This window comes from Bos mutus, chromosome 16 (genome assembly GCF_027580195.1).
Source record: "Bos mutus isolate GX-2022 chromosome 16, NWIPB_WYAK_1.1, whole genome shotgun sequence".
Classification (NCBI taxonomy): domain Eukaryota; kingdom Metazoa; phylum Chordata; class Mammalia; order Artiodactyla; family Bovidae; genus Bos; species Bos mutus.
In genome coordinates this window covers 5,871,020-5,888,466 of record NC_091632.1, presented here as the reverse complement: position 1 = coordinate 5,888,466, position 17,447 = coordinate 5,871,020, and the positions used below count along the sequence as shown (strand labels likewise).

The window sequence follows — 17,447 nt, the reverse complement described above, 5'->3', positions numbered from 1 at the left end:
ACCTCACCTGCGGGTCCCCTCCCCGCTTACACACAGGGCAGTGTAAGGAGTAAACAAGCACACGTTACGGGTGTTGCGATTTAACACACCACGTAAGCGTGACGCGCTGTGCCCCGTGTGGACGCACGCGGGGTGTTCTCGGGAGGGTGTGAGCTCCTCGTCCTCCTTGACCTCGACCCGAAAGTGTCGGGATAAATCCCAAACTCACAGTCCTCCTCACAAGGGGACACAGCCAGCTGCGTTCACCGCTCACGTGACGTGTGCTTTGCTCACGCACACGCCCTCCTACCCTCTGCGTGCCCGGGGCACACTCAGCAAAACAGCCAGTGACTGTGCCTGCCCCTCCCAGGCCAAGTGCAGGCTGAGACCCAGAAGCGACCCCCGGAGACCCCAGCCCCAGGTCCCTGCCACGGCCTAGGAGGAGGGGGCGCCGCTGGAGGGCAGATGGGTGAGAGCACGGGACGGGGCTGCCTCTGCAGCTCCCCCACAGGGAAGGCCTGAGCAAAGACTCCCTCAGCCTGGCAGGCCCGACAGCCTCTGACCAAAGTCAATCCCCGGTGGCAGAGCTGAACCCCACGGCACAGCAACTGTGGGGTGGGCCTCGGGGCCCGTGTGGGAACTCCAGCAGCCCAGGGCGGCTAGCCCACGCCCGGACCTGGGGACAGCGCTGCAAAGGCCAGCTGCAGCCTGGCAGGAGAGGTCAGGGAGGCCAGGCCACTGGGCTTGGGACACCCTCTGCAGGCAGAGCCTTGAAGGGGGCACGGGAGGGCTCTGAAGAGGATGCAGCAGCGTGAGCAGCGTGGAGCCAGGCTGCAGGGAACGAGAGACCTGAGGCCTGGGCACCTGGGGCCAATCAGCAGCCCAGGCCGCTGAGGTGGTGACCTGGCACAGAGAAGCCTGGGCGCGTGTTCCAGACAACACTGGGAGCCTCAGGAAGAAAGCAAACGCTGGAAAGATGGACGTGTACATGTCTGACGGGTTTGCCATGGGCGTTTCCAGAGCACGCTGTGCCTGCAACTCGAGTCTCAGGGACTAAACGGTTTTCTCCTGCTCTACAGACCAACCCGCTGCCCGTCTGCTCTACAAAAGCGAAGATCCTAAATGTCCTCGGAGAGACCAGACGTGGACAAGGGCAGCGCTCCCCTGAAACTGCAGAAATCATGTCAGTAAAGGAGACCCCTCACAGAGCGGGTGCCAGGGAGGGGCAGGCTCCAGGGGGACACACACTCGACTCTCAGCCAAAGCGGGCCCACCCCCTCACCGAAAACCCTGCATCTTCTCGGGATGCCTCTGGAGGGGAACATGTGGTGACCACAGGCCCCGGCCTGTGGAGTCTGAGCTCATCACGAGCCCCCAGTTATCCAGCAGAGCCACTGCCGCAGGCAGACCCACCCAGCAAAACCCAGATATGCCAGGTCCACCTGGAAGGGGACACCTGCCCACGAGTGGAGACCCCGGGCTAACCCAGAGCCTGGTGGTCCGACCAAGCTCAGCACCCCACCCTCACTGCAGAGCAAACTGAAGACTCTCGACACAATGTGCATCGTCAAGAGTCAGCAAGGTAACCAGGATTGTGTTCCTTCTTCCATCCCCAACCAGCAACTGAAGGGGCTTCACATGATGAGAAGGGAGAAGCAAACGGTCTGGGGCCCCTGTTTGGGAATCAGTCCCCCAGGGCTGGCTCCACCTGCCTTCTGACACGTGGCGGCCCCCTGCGCTCTGCGGACGGATGGCCTCGGGGTCCCCCGCCTCCTTCTCGGCCTCTGACTCCGAGGCCTCGTCCTCCCCCTCGTCCTCCTCGGAGCTGGAGCTGCTGGACTCTTTGCTCTCCTCCTCCACTCGCTGGGACTTGGGCGTCTCCTCCTCACAGAGCATCTTCTCTTTGCTAAAGTAAAGACGACAATCTGAGTAACTCAAAGAGGAGAAACCACTTTCTGAGCTTGCTGCGGAGCTGGTAGAAGGGGGACAAGCCTAGGAACCTCTGTGTAGAAGTGGTAACAGAAACACACATAAACCCTCCCTCAGGTCCCTTTAGTGTCCAACGTGAGAGTGTGACGTAAGGAGACCTGGCTGCTCTGCACTCGGGAAAACGGGGCTACGACTCCTCATGGTGAACGAGGTGAACAGTCTTAACAAGTCATTTAACAAATGTTTACTGCGTGATCACTGCACGCCAGGACCACGTGAGACGCCCGAACAAGGGCAACGGAACAGACGTGGCCCCGAGCTCAGAGCTTCCAGTTCGGGAAGCACTTGGGACTAAGAGCCCACAGCTGGGAAAAAAGAAACACACGGTCTCCATTACTTCACAAAGTGAGCACAGACCCCCACTCGCAGGTCCCCCGTGGCCACGCCACCCACCTCCTCACCCATCGAACATCCCCCGTGTTTAAAGGCCATCTGGCTACAACCAGACACGAGTCTCTTCACCGTATGAATTCTCAAGCTACGTCCGTCACACGCAGCTGGGCTCAAACCCAAATATCTTACTTCTTAAAGAGTCTGCTGTGCAGCTTGCTGTTCAAGTCTGATTCGATTAGCTTATTCCGTGTCTCTTTTTCACTTCGAAGCTGGAAATCAAGAGAACAGGAAAGGGAAGATGTTGACTATGGGAAGAAATCAGCAGTGACGAGAACTCCAGCGGCCCCATCACTGCACCAGCACCAGAGGGGAGCCGGGGGGCGGGACAGGGGACACAGCGGAGGGTCTGCTCAGAAGATGAAGACAGAGGAAAGCCCTCAGCCAGTGAGAAGAGGAAAACCATGGCACCAGAGCTTCAGGGACACCAGCCTCCTAAACATCCAAACCTCATCGCCCCAAACCTCACTCCAAAGGGTGAGGCGCCAGAAGCACCTGTGAGAGAACGCTCTATGATCTGATGCTGAATTAAGTTGGCGAGGCTTCTACAGAGAAACAGGTGTCAAATGGGAAACGAGCCCTTAGGAAAACCTGCCCAGCACTTAGACACACGCTCCAGACAACATGTATTTTTATGCCTGGATCCCAGAGTTATGCGGAGGCAAAGGCAGGCAGCACTCCCAGTGGTGGGAAGATGTCATTTAGTGAAGACACTATTCGTGTTCATAGACAAACCACACTGGGTAAAACACACGTGGGAACTCTCTACTGTATTTCTGCAACTCCTACGTGAGCCCCAAAACTCTTTCAGAATAAAGTATTCATAAAACAATTAACACGTAACCGTGAAAATCACACTCTGATGTGAGCAAGGCTGTGACTGCTCAGTGACGGAGCCCACTGGGCCCAGTGCATCTGCACTCTGGGGCCGGGCTCCCCAGCGAGGCCTCTCCCGCCCCAGCCCGACGGCGCTGAGCACCGGGAGCCCCACGCTCTCCCCTCAGAATGGCTCTGCACGCCCTTCTGAACCCGAGCCTCGGCCCCGCAGAGGGGAACACAGGAAAGCAAGAGCGTGACCTTCCTCCACCCCAAGGGGAGCTAGCTGCTCGAGCCCTGCGGTGACCGGCCCCGTCCTCCCCACCGACAGCCCGCCTGCAGTGGAATGTGACTCACTCCCTGCTCACCCCGGTCTGGGAGGGCTTCCACACTGTGCCTGGACGTGGGCACAAGCCTCCATGGTCCTCCTGAGAGGTGCTGTGCCACGGGCCCAGGAGCAAACCATCACACACTCAGGAGAGCAGGAAGGGAGCGACTGGACATCGGATGGACCTGGGCTAGGTATGAATCACTGACCAAGCGCCGGCCCAGGCCACATCTCTGAGCTTCGTGGGTTTGCTTGCTTTCTAAGAAAGAAACATATTCCTCCCTGTAGTCAACCTCCTTTAAAGAAAGAAGTCCCTTCAGTCAATAAGGAACTCACAAGACATCCTCAACTCAGTACTCCCTGTTTGGAAAACACTGACTCCAACACGCCACACTCACTTCCTAGAACTCCAGCAACCAGAGCTGCCATCGCCATGTCTGCCTTCCAGCTGGTGATACAAGACAATGAGTGAACTTCTGCAGCAGTGGCTTTGGGGGTGTTTCCTCTAATGGACAGTTCCTGGAGGAACAGCGACCGCTGCCAGGACGCGGACAGACAGACCACGCGGCCGCCAGGCAGACTCACCACGCTCTGTCTCTTCTGCAGCGTCTCCAGGTGCTCCACCAGGCCCTCGTCGGCCACATCGAACGGCGTCTGGCCCTGGCGAGGAGACAGACGCCGCGGTCACACACCTCTACCCGGGGACTAGCTGGCGCTCGCCTCACGCCTCTGACCGCTGCCTCCCTAACTCGCCGACTTAGCACCAGGATGAGGCCCTCCTCTATCAGAGAGGAGGCGTAAGACAGGGGACCCCACAGACACAGGGCTTTGCGTTTTGTGAAACAGTGAGCAGGAAATCCTCACCTCACCTCTAGTGTTTATCGTCTCTCGGCAAATAATCAATTGAAATCTCTACTTGTATCTCTTCCAAATGCTCACAGTTGCTACAATGAACTCAACAAGGGGCTCTCAGAGGCCTCAGAAGGAGGCCCAGGCGTGGGCACTAAGACCAGTCACAGGAAGCAGCCCGTTAAGTGAGACCCTCAGGCCACAGCTCAGCGAAGGGCCCGGGCCCACAGACCTTGGGTGGGCGGGGCGGGGCGGGCAGACCGGAGCGGGCCCTGAGCAAACAGCCAGGCCTCCGGATCCGCAGCAGCAGGTGAGAGGAAGCTGCAGGGCCTCTAACCTGCCTGAAGCGAGGCTGGACAGCACTACGTTCACCAAACTCGAGGATGCTGTCGTCGTCACGTTTTAACGAACGGACGTGAGCAGGGCTCAGCTATTACGCTTCTGAATGAAAAGCTGAAGCATTTCACACTTCTCCCGACAGCGGTTTCGGGCTTCCCCACTGCTCACTTCCGCTAAGGTAAGAACATTTTCTTTTTTCATTTTCTGTCTGTTTCAGGGGCTTCGGTGTAAGCAGAGTCAGCAGATGGGTTTCATGTCACCAGGCGAATGTGCCTGTAGGTGGGTGGATGGGGCAGGTGCAGGGCTCTAGCTGCTGGGGGTGCCTGCTCCAGATGGCAGGCCTGGCCACTGGGCAGGGCCTTCCCGCCTCGTGCTCCAGGACGCCACTGGGGGCGTCCACTCACCAGCTTGTTCCTGATGTCCATGTCGCAGAGGGCCTCCGCCAGGATGGAGCAAGCCTCCTTCACGCCCCAGTGAGCGGCTGCGTGCAGAGGGGTCCAGCCGTCGTGATCCTGGACGTTGAGCTCATAGCCAGCCTGAATCAAAAGTCTGAGGAGAATCCGGACGAGACGTTCAGATCCTCTGCATCAGGGTTCCCTGCCCAACGCACAGCCATCTGTCTGATGTTGCAGACCCCAGCCCCGAGCCCCAGCCCCGAGCCCAGGTCTGCTCTCTCAGGCATCAGCGCAGCTGTCACAGCTGAGTCCCCCCCGAACGAGGCCACACTGGGGTGCAGCCATGTCATCCCTCAGCACAGAGATCACCCAGAGCCCCGTCTGGGGCCCGGCCCACGGCCCCTCATCCTCTCCCTCCTCCCGCGCCCATTCTCCGGGCGGTCTGCCACCTCCTACCGCAGGAGTGTCTGCAGGGGCTCCCACTGAGGCTCCAAGGCCGCGGGGCATGTGGAGGCCAGCATGACCCCCAGCTGATGGAGGCAGCACCGCTGCAGGCCTCCAGAGAAGCAAGCGACGGAACCCTGCCCTGAAGACAGGAGCACCAACACCCACCACACAGACCAGGAGCCTCGTCCCAGGACACAAGCAGTGAGAGCGCCTGCTGACAGACACACACGGAGCTGCCAGCAGCCAGCGCTGCACCCGCCGGCGGCCCTGAGGCTCCACAAAGCAGGGGGAGCACAGGGATGGGGAGATGGAAGAGTCCAGACCCCTCCCGCGCGGGCGACCGCCCCGCCGCAGCGAGTACAGCTCCCCCGAAACCTACGCCACCAGCCTAACGAGTCCACAGAGGACACAGGGACGCGTGTCTGCTTGTACCGCGGGGCTCGGTGGGGGGTGCAGGGGACCCGGAGATGAACCGCCGAGCAGCAGGAGACCCACCAGGCCCCCCAGGCCACCCCAGCTCTGCTCCCCGGAGAGCGCCAGGAGAAGCCGGGGCGGCCAGTGGGAGGAGGGCAGGAACGACCCAGCAGGTAGAGGAGGAGGGGGAGGAGGGCGGGGGGGAGGAGGGGGGGAGGAGGGACAGGGAGGGGGGAGGAGGGACAGGGAGGGGGGAGGAGGGCAGAAGGGGGAGGAGGGACAGCGACGGGGGAGGAGGGCAGAAGGGGGAGGAGGGACAGCGACGGGGGAGGAGGGCAGAGAGGACAGTGCCCCCTCTGGGAACCTCAGCGCTGCGTCTGCTCCTGGCTGTGTGTCCCTGCCGCAGTGCGGACCCACCTGAGGACCTCAGAGTAGCCCTTGGCTGCAGCCACGTGCAGGGCAGTGGCCCCCGAGCGCGCCTGCCTCACGTCGGCGATCCTGCCGCTGTTGAGCCACTGGCGGGCGTCCTGAAGCATCTGCTGCTCCTCCTGCCGCCGCGCCTGCTCGAGGTCCAGCCCTGCGGAGGCATGCCAGACAGCCACTCAGCCGCCGCGGCCTGGCAGGCCCGCCTGAGGGCCAAGCGCCAGTAGCAGCTTGGTGCTCAGCCAACTCACTCTGCATCAGAAAAGCCATGGCGTTCACAGCTGCCAGCAGCCCCCCAGGGAGAGGCCACAGGGCTAACACAGACGGCGGGCCCACTGAGGCCTGCAGGCACTCTGGCCTTAAGAACCTGAAGACAGGCGGGCTGCTGCTCTGTAGCACCTGCAGCAGTACAGTCACAGCCTTTCCACACGCTAACCTTTGCTTCCCCACAGTCCTCTGCGGGCAGCTGTCACCACCCCCACTGAACACAGGAGGGGATAAACACGCGGAGGCCGGGCGGTCACTCGGGGCCACAGAGCGGTCGCCCCCAGGCCCGCCTGCCCCTCCTCTCCCCTTGCTACACCTAAGACGGGGCAACAACCTTAGTCTCAGGCGTCACGTACTTTGATAAATTAACTCCCTCTGAAGTTCATTTCCCTGAGTACAGAAACATGCTGAGTGAAGCTCTGTGGCCTAGAGTTGAGGAGCAGTCAGCACAGAGACACTTCCGAGGGATTCTATTTCCCTTCAGAACATTACAGACAAGTTATTAAGTGTTAGTATTCTCAGCTCTGCAGGCACTCGGCCTGTCTCAGCGCCTCAGCTCTGCTGCTGGAGCAAAGGCGGCCTTGGGTGGTGTGAACGCAGGCCCGTCCGGCCAGCAGGAATCCCATCAGGAAGGTCACAGCAGAGAGACCCCCAGGGGGACCGCAGACTGTGGGTGCGGGGCTCCCGGCAGGAAGGCACGTCCCCGAGCCTCGGGCCCACACGGCTCTGAGGCACTTCTGGCAGACGCCCCAAGGCCTGTCCTCCCTGCCATGCAGGCCCAGGGTTACTTGCAACTTTTTAAATTAAAAGAACCCAAAGACCTCCAGTCAGAGATCCTGACCGGTTCTCTGAAGTGGATTCTTCTGAAAATATAAAGTAAGTATTTTCAGAGTTTCTTCGTCTAATTAATTAGCTTCCTCACTGTAACAAACTACCAGAAAATTTCATAATCAGGATGGTTAAAGATCACTTCAGAGGCTGCAACAAATGTCCCACCAGCACCACGTTCAGCTCTGCTCAAGAGGAAAGGCGCAAAGTCAGAGAGAGGACTGGCCAGTGCTCAGAGGGACAAGGGCCGCGGAACGCCACGCCCACGCCGTCTGCACACTCGGGAGCTGGCGTGCACCCCTCCTCAGCCTGCCCTGCAGCGCCACAGCGCCCACCGGCCGCCCGACTACACCGAGGTGCACGGCCCAGGGCTGCAGGGGCGGGCCGACCGCACGCGCCTCTGGAGTCTGGCCTGGCCGATCCGCGCACGAGGACTAGCATGACATGTGCCGTGGGCAGCAATGGCCGGCGTGAGCAGACAGTGTCGTGCAGCGATGCCCAGGCCCCTCCTGCCCTCTGGCCCTCAGCTCACCTTGCTTCTTCACCTGCTCCAGAAGAAGGTCCTTCATGGCAGGCTCTTCTGCAAGGTCAGAGGGAACTTCACCTTCGCTGTTGACAATGCCCACGCTGGCTCCATGGTTAATGAAATACCTATGCAGACAAGATCAGAATCAGAATCAACCTCTCCAGTCTGAGACCAGAGGCACTCCTGTGCCTGGGGCTCCGCGCAGAGCATGTCCTCCATCTGGAGTTTTAGTGTGGTCCCAGATAAGGCACTCCACTAGCCTTCAACAGTTGGGATCAAAAGCGTCTCTATTTCTTGGTAAGAACAATGCCTACAAGTGGGATTTCTACACTCGTCCCTGAACCCCATTCTTTCACTCCCGGTGGGCGGCAGGGCGCTTTGTAAACACCACAAGGGAGACACGCAGCCTTAAAGCTCACCCCCAGGCCGAGGCCCAAACCCAGGCTTCCAGGAGGGCTTGGGACACCGCTAATACTGAGAACGGAGTCCCCGGAAGAGACGGAAAGGAGTGATTCTCACAGAAGCGCTCCCCGTTCCCATTGAGAGCACAGTAGGCAGTGCCAGGGCACGAAAACAGAACGAAGGACAATTACAGTTTTCATAAATCTGCCTAGGCTACACGTCCACGGAACTCTCCTTTCAACCAGCCATCTCCATGAAGTCTACACTCTGAGACGAAACTAAATGACTGAAGAAATAAATGAGTATATTCTAAATAATTAGATTCTATATTGAAAGGCAATACAGTGTTCAATACTAAAGAGCAAAGGCCTGATAACTTTGATACCTTACAGAGATCCTTTTGATTTTCAAAGTACTTTCACGTACAATTATATAATGAGTCTTACACAATTTCAGGATTAGGCCACGTGGGTGCTGTTAGAGCTGAAAGACAGAGCTATGGCCCCATCTTCTGACTTCAGCTCCAGTTCATCTTGGCGCCACAGCAAGTCACTCTGGGGCCAGTGAGAGCCCCAAGAATGCCAGAGGGCTCCCAAATACAAGTGTTTAAAGGAGAAAGAAAACTGCTTGAATTAGACTTCAACCAGTCCACAACGCAGCAAGCGTTTACAGGTCCCCTTCTGTGTTTAAGGGTGCACGTTTTTAGCACACTGAGGCTCCCCTTGGGGCTCAGTGGTAAAGAACCCACCTGCCAGAGCAGGAGATGCAGGTTCGATCCCTTGATCAGGAAGATCCCCGGGAGAAGAGAATGGCAACCCAGTCCAGTATTTTCCACTTAGCCTGGAAAATCCCAGGGACAGAGAAGCCTGGGGGGCTACAGTCCATGGGGTCGTAAACAGTCAGACACGACTGAATGACCAAACAACAACACGTTTTAAAGACACTGCAGAAGAATTTAAAAAGATAATGCGTGGCCACTGCATTCAGGAGCTGGCAGAGGAGAATCTGCAGCTATTAGATTTATAGCACGTTTTTCGAGGGTACTGCTTTCTCACTGCTTAGTAACTGGTATAAACAGAGCACCCATAAATGTGTCTACCTTACAGGTGGATTGCACATATATGAACTCATCTGACTTTCAGCTGTCTCCACTCTCCCCTCACAGACTCAGAGGAAGACAGACTCCGCGCTGAGGCTAGCCGCTCCCTCTGCTCTCCTTGACCACACTAAGGCCACCTGCTGCCCTTCATGTCCATGCTCCTTCACCTCCCAACCCTGGGAAACCAAAATGCAAAAAATACATAGAGTGAGCGCAGGACACACGCTCCTGGACTGAGCCGCACCCTCTCTGCTCACTCTGAACCCCACACTCCCCCAGAGTCAGCTCCGCACACACACATGTGGACTGAGCTGCACCCTCTCTGCTCACCCTGAACCCCGCATTATCCCCAAACACAATAGCTCACTTGCCTCCCACAGTTCAACAGTCCCTCCAACTGATGAAACACACTCCCCTCCCCCCTTTCCTGCTATTATTAGAAACTTTCCATGTCTTTCAAAGCCCCTTTTAGAGGCCTTTGCATGTTCTGACAGCCGAACCTTCCTCTTCTTCCTTGGACTCCGCCTCTGGCACTAAGTCTGGGCCTCTGCGCCCCACCCCCGCCGCCCCAGCTGACTGCAGCTCCAGGACAACAGCTGTGTCCTCCTCACGGGCATCACCGCTGTGACATCCAACGTGCACTCTCTCCTAGCAACCCACAAACACTGCTCGAAATAAACACAGCATCGAGCTGCTCCACTCGGACGCCTTTTCCATTCTCTCCTGGGTCAGCGGCAACGTCACTAGCGCATAAAGGTCCTGCTTTTCCCTTTCCTGAGAAGTTCTCGGACCCTGATGGAGACGACTCCTGTCCAGAAACGACCTGGGTCTCCCCGAATCAGAGGGATACGTGCCAAGTGAGACACTGCCCCAGACCATCCTCACCCTGGGGGCGGGCTGATGGGGGCGGAGCCTCTCCAGGTTCACACTGTTATCTGAACAAGTATCACCCATGAAGTCTTCTTTCTGTTCTGACCATGCTGTGCGGCATGAGGGATCTTAATTCCCCCACCAGGGACGGAACCCACGCCCTTTGCAGTGGTAGCACAGAATCTTAACCATGGCACCGCCACCGAAGTGTCCATGAAGTAATATTTCCTGTAATCCTGAGGATCTTTACAGTTACCCTGAGGCTCAGAAATACCTCTTAGCTCAGTAAACATGGGCTTCCCTGGTGGCTCAGAGGGTAAAGCGTCTGCCTGGAAGGCGGGAGACCCGGGTTCAGTCCCTGGGTCGGGAAGATCCCCTGGAGAAGGAAAATGGAAACCCACTCCAGTATTCTTGCCTGGAGAATCCCATGGATGGAGAAGCCTGGTAGGTTACAGTCCACGGGGTCACAAAGAGTCAGACACGACTGAGTGACTTCACTTTCACTTTCAGTAAACATGGCCTTTAGAAAATAAAGCCTCTCTTGGGACTTCCCTAAAGGCCCGGTCATCAGGACGCGGTGCTTTCACAGCCATGGCCCAGGTTCCATCCCGGGTCAGGGAACTCAGATCCTACGAGCCATGCACAGCTTGGCCAGAAAAGAACAAGAAGAAAGAAAGAAAATAAAGCCTCTGTGTCCTTCTTAAGTCACCACCAACGTAAGGTCTTTTTGCTACTATTCTAAGGGGTGAACAAAGAAACCGAGATGTGTTCAAAAACTCAGAATAAATTAGCACCACTAATATAAACAATAAAACCAAACTAAATGCTGTTATTTGGGTCAGTCTGCCGCTTCTAAGTTAGACACTGGTGGTAACAGGAACGTAAGACACCCAGCTGACTAGCGACAGGCCTGACTCCAAGAGGAGTAACAGCCCTAACCTCTTTTTAAAATGTATCATACAGAGTTGAAATATGAGACTAAAAAAGGTCATCACGCTAGAATGCACTGATTCTTCCCTAGAAAGGGAGTCTGGCTGTTCTTCATTTCCACTTGCTTGAAATTTAGACTTTCTAAAGATTCTGGGAATGAGAGTGTAAGGTTTTTACTCTCATTCTTACTCTTTTACCTCAAGAATTATAAAATCTTTAAGGTTTTTAAGATACAAAAAGAAAAACGAGGGAAAGACGGGGCACTAATCTCTGAAACACCGCTCATAGACCCTGCGGTCGAGGCCCTTAAAGGCGGGGGGCTCTGTGGGCAGGGGGTGGAGAGCTCTGGGGGGCTCTGCGGGTGGGGGGGGGCGTGGTGGAGGGCTCTGGGGGGCTCTGCGGGTGAAGGGGAGCTCTGGCAGGCAGGGGTGGGGGTCTCTGCAGGAGGGGCTCTGTGGGCGAGGGGGAGCTCTGCGGGCAGGGGGGGGGGTCTCTGCAGGGGGGATCCGTGGGCAAGGGGGGAGCTCTGGGGGCAGGGGTGGGGGTCTCTGCAGGCAAGGGGGAGCTCTGCGGGCAGGGGGTGGGGGGTCTCTACAGAGGGTGCTCTGTGGGCAGGGGGTGGGGGTCTCTGCAAGGGGGGGGTTCTGTGGGGGGGAGACTCTGCGGGGAGGGGGTGGAGGGCCCTGGGGGGCTCTGTGGGGGAGGGCTCTGCGGGCAGGGCTGGGCGGGGGTCTCTGCAGGGGGACTCTGTGGGGGCGGGGGGGCGGGCTCGGCGGGCGGGTGGGGGTGGAGGGCTCTGCGGGCGGGGCTGGGGGTCTCTGCGGGGCAGGGGGGCTCTGTGGGCCTGGGAATGCAGCCGCACGGGGACACACGGGGAGGGTGAGGACAGCCAGCAGTGGCCCGGGAGGGCTGGTCCAGCTCGCGCCTCCGGGTTGGCCACCTGTGCCCGAGGAGACAGTGACTCACCAGTCTACTTCACTCAAAGTAGTGGTTGTTCCGGCAACAGACACTTAAAAGTTTGAACTTATTTCCAAAGAAACCATGTTCATCCACAAGCCAGGGTAAAGAAACCACGGCAACAAAGCGATCGCAGTCACTGTCTGTCTCAGCTTCACTTTAAAAGGAGGAAGACAGACCCCTAGGATTGGGCCAGCACGACTCCAGGCTGAGCTCTGCCTGTCACCTTCTAGGGGAAAAGCAGAACCCTGGACGGAATGAGATGTAGGAGGTCAGAATCACAAACAAGCCGCCGAACAGACAAACACCAGTGAGAAGGGACGGGCAGGCTCTGTTCATGGTTCTCAGGTAAATGGATGTCTCTGCAGAGGTGGGCTGAGGGGCCGCCCAGGAGGGGAGCTCTGCTGCGGGCGCCTGCTCCTCAGAACCCGCAGCGTCTGTCAGCACACCGCCTCTAACTCCCTGCACCCGGCACCCTCTCACGGGACCCAGCGAGGCTTCCGAGGGATCGCTCCCAGGCTTCTGCAGCGCTGCCAACAGAGCTCGCCCTGCTGTGCAACAGGAGGGCTATAACGGGCTCCACTCCTGCAGAAAGGGGCCGTGAAACACCTCATCTGACTTTCAAAGGACCACGGCTTTATGTAGAGAACTTACCCTAGCAATCCACAGTTAGTCTCATCCAGAACACATGTGACTGCCTTATCTCCCTGGCCACGCCTTCACTCAGCAGACACTCACTCAGCACCCCTTCCAGCCCAGACACTGTGTGGTGGGGCTCTTCTACACAGAGTGTGAAGAAATTCCCCAGGTCTGCCCCCGCACATGTCCAGCTACAGCCGCTAGAAACAGCCCAGACAGTGCGACCAGCAGAAGCCACCCCCGCGCGTCCCAACAAGTACGCACCACCTACAAACAGGAGCAAACACAAAATCTCAACCAAGAAGCTGCAGATTTAGCAGCTGCGCAAAACACAGTTATCAATTATTCCTTAGAACTAATTCAACTGCCCGCTTTTATGAACTGCAGTAAAGAGCGGTCACGGCTGTATGTGAAACTCAGACTCGAGAGCAGAAGAGCACGTGTGTCCGCACACACCGCCAGCCACTCACTCTGCTATGTTGAGGTAGCCACAGGACGCTGCTGCGTGCAGGGGCGTCCAGCCCTCGTTGTCCTGCTGGTTGACGCTGGCTCCGTTCTCCACCAGAAACTTCACCACGTCCAGGTTCTCGTCAATGCAGGCCTGCAAGGAAAAGCCCGTCACTGACTCAGCAAGTGCGTGTGGGGACGCTGCCCCGGCTCTGGCGGTGCGGCGGAGCCGGGGAACAAGGCGTGTCAGCCCCCACGTCCTGAAGGGTGTCTGGGGGGCTGCTCAGCCCTGGGATCTTAGGCAAACCCCCCAACTCCCTCCCTGCCTCAGTGCTCAGCTGTGAAAGCGGCATGATGGCAACTGATCGTGTCACAGTGCCGCGAGGACTAACCAAGGACAGTGATCGCTGAAGTGCTGTTTCATCACGTCATCCAAGAGCGACGTCAGGAACCACTGATTTGCCTATGAATCTTACAGGCTCAAATACGCCTTTCTCAGCGGGAAGCTGCAGTTGAGGTTCCAGGACTGCTGAACCATCTCTGCTCTGGCGAGAGGGTGCAGTGAGCCCTCAAACAGAAGCCGTGTGCTCCTCTCCACGTCCGTCTGAGCAGCTGCAGACAGCACGGCACGTGTGTCTGTGCAACGTCAGGAAGGCAGAGAAGCTTCCGGAACAAAGGCTGCAAGCCCACTCTCAGCCAGCAAGGACAGCCACAAGACCCACAGGCCATCTGAGCACAGCCAGAGGACAAAAGCAGGGACAGCCACGTGGACAGAGGCGACTACCGTCAAGGCTTCGGTGGACCCAGAGCAGCGGAGATGCTTCAGGGCCCAGCAAATGAGAGTCCCTTTTTAAAAACTTGTCTCTTAGCCCCTCCTTCGCAAAAGAAGAAAAGAAAGTTAAAACTTTAGCTGAGAACAACTATCCAGGTCAAGCTGACTTGTGTACACTGTTAATACCCGGCTTGCCCCTCACTGGCTGAGGCCCGCACTCAGACACGCAGCCCCACGGCGAGGAGCCGGGAGCCTCTGAGGGGCAAAGCAAACACCTAGAGGCCGGTTTCCCTCAATAATGACCCTGAAGAAGCCGTAGAAACTCTTAACGTGACTAACCCTCAATCACGGATTCTAAGTGTCCTTAACGCCCTCTGACAACCGCAAGCACGCGTGTGGCCCTTCCCCACAGCCCGCGCTCAGCGCCGACTGCGGACAAAGCCTCTGTGTACCTGCCCAAGGTGCCAGATGAACACGCAGCTTTCTTCACAGATGCTACTTTACCAAGAAGAACCAACAGATGAACTACGACAATCAAGGCGCGAAAGTGAAAAGTGAGCCTGTCACTGCAAAGGGAAGGAAACCTCGCATTTCTTGCCAATGACAAAATTTGGCCATCCAATTAAAACCAGAACTTTGAAAAAACTGCCAAGAGCCTGACGGCTCCCTAATGTTCAGTTTTCCAATGTGATCAGTGGGATTATCAAAAAAGGTGATTTATACTGTAAACGGAAATACATACTAACATCTGGAAATCGGTGTAACTCAAGGAACCCATACTTTCCACAAAAGCAAATTCATGTGTGAGAAAACCACGCAAGGTAAAAAATCCACTCAAAACACAGGGTAGATGCTGGACTTTAACGTCACAAAGTAAGGAAACTCCACTGATTCCACAGTGTGGAATCCAGATTCCAGACTGTGACTAATATTTAAGACGCTACTCTTGCTGGCATTTCAGCACAGCACCTGGAACACCCGTAGCCATGTGAGCAGACTGTTAGGACACTCCCCTCTTCCACACAGACACCCGTGTGAGCCCGGATTTCCCTCACATACATTCATCAGAACCACCTATCACAGGACACAGAAGGCAGACGCGAGCAGAGCGTCACGCAGGTGCAGGACAAGCCGCTCCTCCCTTTATGCCACGTCGACGGGCTGCTTTCACTTTGCTTTTGGTTCTGAAAGTACACAGCTCTTTTCCACTAAAGTACCTGTTTCATATGAACATATAATGGGCTACTGCTATTTTGACTGAATTACTAAGCAGGTAGTTTCAACACTTTTCAGTAATATGTAATAATACTTATGAACGAAAGCTCTTTAGGGTCCTGAAGAAATTTTCAGAATGTCAAGGATTACTTAGATCAAACAGTTTGAGAACTGATGTCTTCAATGAAACATACCAATGGATATTTTACAGTTATAATGAGCAACTGGGGAAGACTGAGGGCAGGAGGATGAGACGGGTGGATGGCATCATCGCCCCAACAGACATGAGTCTGAGCAAACTCTGGGAGATAGTGAAGGGCAGGGGAGCCTGGTGCGTTGCAGTCCGGGGTGGGGGTGGGGTGGGGGCAGGTCACAAAAGTGACAGGACAGTGACTGAACGACAATGGACGACCGTTTAAACAGCAACAGATCTCCCTGGGGAGAACTGAGCCAGGCTTCTGAGGAGAACTACAACACTTAAGAAGCATCTATCCAGCAAGAGGACTAAAACAGAAACCTCTGCAGATAAACCTCATGTCAATCCCATTTAGAAACAAGCACTGGATGACAAGAGGTTGATTCAAACTAGAGGATATTTATTTAATTAGGTAATCTTGGCTGAAGATTCACCTCATGGCAAAGAGATGAGGAAACAATGGAAAACTGAGAGAGACTTTATTTTGTTGGGCTCCAAAATCACTGCAGATGGTGACTGCAGCCATGAAATTAAAAGACACTTGCTCCATGGAAGAAAAGTTATGACCAACTTAGACAGTGTATTAACAAGCAGAGACATTAATTTGCCAACAAAGGTCCATCTAGTAAAAGCTATGGATGTGAGAGTTGGACTATAAAGAAAGCTGAGCACTAAAGACTTGATGATTTTGAACTGTGGTGTTGGAGAAGACTCTTGAGGGTCCCTTGGACTGCAAGGAGATCCAACCAGTCAGTCCCAAAAGAAATCAGTCCTAAATATTCATTGGAAGGACTGATGCTGAAGCTGAAACTCCAATACTTCGGCTACCTGATGTGAAGAACTGACTCACTAGAAAAAACCTTGATGCTGGGAAAGATTGAAGGCAGGAGGAGAAGGGGACAACAGAGGATGAGATGGTTGGATAGCATCACTGATTTGATGAGTTTGAGCAAGCTCCAGGAACTGATGAAGGACAGGGAAGCCTAGCATGCTGCAGTCCATGGGGTCGCAAAGAATCGGACATGACTGAGCGACTGAACTGAACTGCCTGAAGAAATCCAGGATAGACACCAGGTCACTCAGGTCTGACCTAAATCAAACCCCTTCTGATTATATAGCAGAAGTGACAAATAGATTAAAGGGATTAGATCCAATAGACAGAGTGCCTGAAGAGCTATGGACAGAGGCTGGCAACACTGTGCAGGGAAGCGTGACCAAAACCACCCCAAAGGAAAAAAATGCAAGAAGGCAAAACGGTTGTCTGAGGAGGCCTTACAAATAGCTGGGAAAAGAAAAGTGAAGGGCAAAGGAGAAAGGGAAATATATACCCAACTAAATGCAGAGTTTCAGAGAATACCAGGGAGAGATAAGAAAGCCTTCTTAAGTGAACAATGCAAAGAACTAGAGGAAAACAACAGAATGGGAAAGACTAGAGATCTCTTCCATCAGGAAGCATCTAACAGGAGGCTTCCTGTGTGCTGTGTTGGATCTGTCAGGAATTCTCTGCTCCTTATTAATTCCTGAATATTCAGGAATCAAGAGGAGAGGCAAGCGTCTCCCAGGACTGAGGAATCCGGGCATTTCCTTCATTAGTGTTTCTATATGGTGATAAGTACCCTCTTTCTTCTTGTGAACCACACCGTAAAAGTGATTGTTTACAACTCTCTCTCTCTTTAATATGGATCGCCTATGTTTTGTAAGCCTGGAATTTTCATCTTTATCTTTGCTGAGAATAACTACCTTGTAAGACAGTATATATGCCCACACCATGTTGATTAAAACACCTTTGCTCCATCAGAGCTCTGGTCTCCGTGTCTGTCTTTCTCTCTCTCTCCCTCTCTCTCTTTTTCAGGCTGATCCCCTGGAGCACTGAGGCTCTCTGAGTTTACTTTCCTGCCTGGGCTTCTAAGACCCTCTCGAGAAGGCGCTC

At 55.5% G+C, this 17,447-nt stretch overlaps 1 protein-coding gene across 8 annotated transcripts in view; it reads right to left on the bottom strand.

Annotated features, from left to right (window-relative positions):
• PPP1R12B (protein phosphatase 1 regulatory subunit 12B) overlaps positions 1-17,447 on the bottom strand; it is a 167,478-nt gene that overhangs the window by 108,367 nt on the left and 41,664 nt on the right. For all 8 annotated transcript variants that reach the window (XM_070384639.1, XM_070384637.1, XM_070384641.1 and 5 more), the window contains exons 2-8: positions 13,358-13,488; positions 7,997-8,115; positions 6,364-6,523; positions 5,095-5,239; positions 4,088-4,162; positions 2,491-2,570; positions 1,692-1,885 (exon numbers count right to left, since the gene is read on the bottom strand). In XM_070384639.1, coding sequence (XP_070240740.1) covers positions 1,692-1,885; positions 2,491-2,570; positions 4,088-4,162; positions 5,095-5,239; positions 6,364-6,523; positions 7,997-8,115; positions 13,358-13,488 — 904 coding nt within the window. The remainder of the gene's footprint in view (positions 1-1,691; positions 1,886-2,490; positions 2,571-4,087; positions 4,163-5,094; positions 5,240-6,363; positions 6,524-7,996; positions 8,116-13,357; positions 13,489-17,447) is intronic.